At 31.3% G+C, this 4,885-nt stretch overlaps 1 protein-coding gene across 2 annotated transcripts; it reads left to right on the top strand.

Annotated features, from left to right (window-relative positions):
* The first annotated feature begins 1,228 nt into the window (after window positions 1–1,228).
* On the top strand, window positions 1,229–4,716 carry LOC108689970 (tetraspanin-13). Of its 2 annotated transcripts, XM_018196991.1 has the most exons (7): window positions 1,229–1,523; window positions 2,646–2,813; window positions 3,099–3,197; window positions 3,274–3,384; window positions 3,452–3,583; window positions 3,788–3,915; window positions 4,123–4,204. In XM_018196991.1, the coding sequence occupies exons 1-6, from the start codon at window positions 1,464–1,466 to the stop codon at window positions 3,860–3,862; spliced, it is 645 nt and encodes a 214-aa protein (XP_018052480.1). In that variant the 5' UTR covers window positions 1,229–1,463; the 3' UTR covers window positions 3,863–3,915; window positions 4,123–4,204. The 2 variants fall into 2 exon arrangements, with proteins under 2 accessions (XP_018052480.1, XP_018052479.1); XM_018196990.1 differs by lacking the exon at window positions 3,788–3,915 and having other exon boundaries at window positions 4,123–4,716.
* The last annotated feature ends 169 nt before the right edge of the window (window positions 4,717–4,885 follow it).

Consider the following 4,885-nt stretch of genomic DNA (forward strand, 5'->3'; position numbering starts at 1 on the left):
TAAACAATAAAAAAATTATGTATTAATGTTATTAAAAAAATAAAATATTATAAATATAACTTTTATATATGTATATAGCTTATTTAAAGTATAAATATTACACATATTTGTAAAAGTAAGTAAGGATGAGAACTGTTATTTTTTTTATTTTCTATAATAACACTTTGGCAATAATGTAGCAATTTTTTTACGACAATAACGATAACAAACGTTAAGATTAAGAAAATCACTTTTGAAAAGTAACTTATTACCATTATTTATTAAAAAAAAGTAATTCATTATTTGTAATGCATCGCTTCATTATTTTTGCTCGTTATTTTAATTCGTTACAAATAATGAATTATTTCTCGGTAAAACATTTTTCATGTATGAATATGTATAAATATGTAAATATATATAAACACGCATAAATATTCATAAACATGTATAATTATATATGAAATATATACAGGTTCACATCTTTTTTCTTTTGTAAAATTACTTTTTACTGTAATAAAAATAACAATATTAATGTGAAAATATTAAAAATAATTAAAAAGATAATTTTTGTACTATTTGTTTTAGAAAAAATTAAGTTTGAAGAAATGTAAAAAAATTTTTTATGTATAATTATATATAAAATTATGCATAATTATGTATGAGCAATTTTTTTTACATTTTTCCAAATTTTTTTTCTAAAACAAACGATGCGAAAATGATCTCTTTAATTATTTTTTATGTTTTCATTAATATTATTATATCTATTACACTAAAAAGTAATTTTACAAAAGAAAGAAGGCTGTACGAACATGTATAGACATATTTCATATATAATATATTTCATATTATACATGTTTATGAATATTTATGCGTGTTTATGTATGTTTATACATATTTATACATATTCATGCATGAAAAATTATTTACCAGCTTTTTTTTCAATAAATAACGCGTGACAATAAGTTACTATTAAAAAATAATTTTTTCTCAACTTTATAGCGTTTACTTATCGTTACCATCATAAAAAATTGCAACATCACTACCAAAAATCGTTATTATAAAAAGTAACGATAAAAGTAATGTTATTTAAGTACTTTCTGAAAATAAATACAATACATTCTTAATAAACGTACAACTGGTAGCTCTACTCCGGGCGTCTCGCCGATGTTCGTGTTTCGCGCGTGATACTCGCAAATCTATCGAGCGCGTCGACCGCCGCCATCGCTGATTCGGGCAGTCGCGAGTCGTCTGCCGTGGCGTGCCGTTGGGCTCGGGATCTCGGCAGGCTTTGAAAATTTGTGCGTACACGCGGAAATAAGTCCCACGCGATCGCGATCGTCCCTCGTAGTAATCCCTCGCGCGAATCCGAGTCGCGTAATCCGTTAATTTCCAGTCGTCTCGCGCCGCGAATCGCCACAGGCCGACGTGCGGATCTGCCAAGGATCTGACAGCAACGGAGCGACGACGGACGGGCGCAGTCGAAGATGTGCGGCGGTTTTACGTGCTCGAAAAATGCGCTGACGGCACTCAACATCCTTTACATCGTGAGTAGATACTATTTCTTTACGAGGTGCTCTCCCGCTGTCCGTCTCGCTCGCGCAAATTTCTTTATCGGAGCGAGACTTTTTATGAATCGCCGCTTCCCTCTCTCGCTCCCGTCGACCGTCGCGCGCTTCGCCATCTCGCTCCGCCGTGATATGTTTATGGGAGCGAAGCTCACTCAGAATTATCCGTGCGTTGCATAATTATGCCAATCAATTTCACGTCTCATACTGAGACATGTTTGGGAAGACTTCCCCTTGCCTTTCTCTCCTCTTGTCTTTTCACTAGGACTGTGACGCATATGTGAAAGAGGAGATTGACTATTGGTCCATTTTCACCAAAGTAGATTAACTTTAATCTCTTGGTTTAATTTTAACTCTTCTTCTTTTTCTAATTCTTGGAACTAGAAAAAGATGAAGATTATGAATCGAGATTAAAATTAATCTACAGTTGATAGAAACATTGACTCATTTCCTGCTGATGCACGTTTCTACCAATGTAGATTAATTTTAATCTTGGCTCAATTTACTCTTGTTCTTTTTCTAATTCTTAGGAATAGAAAAGGACGAAGAATTAATTGATCGAGATTAAAATTAAACTACATTGGTAGAAACGGGAATAAGTAGATTTATTTCAATCTCAAGTTAATTTGCTCTTTTTTACATTTTTCTAATTCTTAGAATTGGAAGAAGATAAAAAAGAAGAAGTAAAACAAAGATTAAAATTAATCAACAATGATAAAAACGAACATATGTCCATTTTTAGTTCCTAATACGGTAAAAAGATGATGAGTTAATTGAACTGAAATTAAAATTAAACTACATTGTTAGAAACAGACATTTATCAGATAATTGCGTTAAAGAATTATCATCAATCTTGCTGCGCTTATGGAACCGCTGATTTCTCTTGAATTGAATATTTTATTCTTCTTTACCTTTATATGTGTAAAAATGATTACTTGCTGCAAACAAGATCTGTAATCTGATAATTAGTACTTGGATTATGCGCAAGTCTAATCTGTCAACTGGATCACCTGGCGTCTGTCATAAACAGAAAGCTAATTTTATTTTAGGAGATGCCTGCAATGGACGTTTTATATTTAATTACTATTTCTTCTCTTGCAGGTTGTTGCCTTTATATTAATAGGAGTCGCTGTATATGGAAGGGCATCTGCTTTAGTTACGAATCTTCCTATTATAGGTGGTATTTTAGCATGCGGAGTGATCCTGTTTCTTATTTCTATACTGGGCCTGATCGGTGCCGTTAAACATCATCAGGTTTTATTGTTCTTTGTATCCTTTTCTAGCTTTTATGATACCAGTTTTGGTGTTAAGTTCGTGAACGAGGATCAGAATTCTGATTTTATTTACTATTGTGATTATTATAAATTTGGTTTGTGAAAAGAACATTTATTCACTGTCAGCATTTTTTTTCTTGGATATTGAAATTTTTTATCGTTATGTTTGCGTTATTATTATTGTCATTAATAATGTCTAATATGTTTTTCTTTATTAAACGTCTCATATCAAATTCTCGATACAAAAATGGATGTATGCTTCCTTAATTGTATTTTATAGTACATGCTTATCTTATTCCTTTTGTTCCTGATTCAATTCAGCATTGCCTGCGCTTGCCTTGCTGTAAACACTAAACAGCAAGAACAACTTGCAGAACAGGTAAATATTTTTGTTTAGAAAATATTATAATTATATGTTATTTGTAGAATGGATAAGATTTAATAATTGTGTTTAGGGCTGGAGACGCGTTGGACCTGACTTAAGGATGAAAGTTCAAACTACCTTTAACTGTTGTGGATTTAATAAAACTACTGATGTCTCAGGTGGATCGTGCGATGAAGTCAATGTAAGTTGCAGTAAAAGTGAGACATCCGCATAATATAATGTTATCAAATAATTGGAATTTTTTACAGAAAATTTGTTGTCCATCCATTGATCCACAACCTTGTACATCATGTCCACCGTGTATGCATAAACTGCAGTCTACTATTGACTATGCATTCAAATTATGTGGCAGTATAGGATTATTCTTTAGTTTTACGGAGGTAAGATTCCGCAAATAACACCATGGCATATTAATCATATACATATTGCACAATTGTACAAAATTAAATATTGTACAGAATATCATTTATTTGATATTTAAGAATTTTATCTAATTAAAAAACGCACTGTATCCATATTGTGATCACCGTTTACAATGAAGGTACATTCATTTTGTTAATGCTAATATGTGCGCCCGATTACAGTTTGTTGGTGTATGGTTGACCGTGAGATACAGGAACCAGAAAGATCCACGAGCTAATCCTAGTGCTTTCCTCTAGTCTAACACCATCGCCATGTCCTCTGTCACTTCATATGATCCTCCTAACAGATGGTGGGTGGCTTATATTGGTTGTGGTCTTTTGATCTTTTTTTTTTTCAACATTATTGGTTCAGATATTCATTCGCTAAGTCATTCATAAAAACATGTAAATTATGTATAGCATGCAGCAATTTATATGATAGCAATATCTATAACTTTTGTATTTTTCCTCATGATTCTTTGATTTTTTCCGGACCTTATGAATTTAAACATTTTCAGGTGATTGCAGCTTTCTTGGCAAGGCGTTATCGTAATCAATTAGATCCACAGGAAAAAGCTGCAAGGGCCATTTTTCCACAGCATAATTATTTATATTAATTCGGTGAATACTCAGAATATATTAATAATTTTTCTTTTTACTGATATTATACGTACGATACTTTTATCGACATGAAGAGGACAAACATCTGAAATTATTTTTATTTTTCGATTGCCCGGATGTTACACAGCATATTTTTCAAGGGGGCTACGATGCAATATTTTTCTTTTAATGTATCAATTCTTTTAATTATACATAATGTAATGCTCAATAGACAACAAAGGTAATATATTTTAACTGGGCAATCTTAGATTTTAGAATGAGTTAGATAAATAACTGAAATGTGTGCTCTAGTCATATACTTAGAACACTCATAACAAGCCTCAATGCGCCTTGTAGTCTAGTGACAGAAAAGTTCATGTAAGTATAAATTTCTATTAAATTTCATTGCATTATTTTCTTCAACAATACAATGATAAAGTTGGCGATGAAAATCTAGTACATTGTTATAATATTTAGTTCCACAATTCGAATAATATTCTAAAAAATATGAAATGGCATAAAAAATGATATAAAGTATAAACATACATATTAATTTTTTTAATATTTTTTCATAAGAGATGTAGTTTATCATGATAAAAGCATAGATAACATTCACGATCTTATCAATCATATTTTTTTCCTATATCTATACACGCAAATCATTAGATATATATATATATA

Source organism: Atta colombica, unplaced genomic scaffold (genome assembly GCF_001594045.1).
Source record: "Atta colombica isolate Treedump-2 unplaced genomic scaffold, Acol1.0 scaffold288, whole genome shotgun sequence".
Taxonomy (NCBI): domain Eukaryota; kingdom Metazoa; phylum Arthropoda; class Insecta; order Hymenoptera; family Formicidae; genus Atta; species Atta colombica.

Coding starts and splice junctions, on each gene's coding strand:
- LOC108689970 (XM_018196990.1), top strand. CDS start 1,464: ATGTGCGGCGGTTTTACGTGCTCGAAAAATGCGCTGACGGCACTCAAC. Junction 1,524..2,645: donor CACTCAACATCCTTTACATC/GTGAGTAGATAC, acceptor CTTCTCTTGCAG/GTTGTTGCCTTTATATTAAT. Junction 3,385..3,451: donor GATCGTGCGATGAAGTCAAT/GTAAGTTGCAGT, acceptor AATTTTTTACAG/AAAATTTGTTGTCCATCCAT.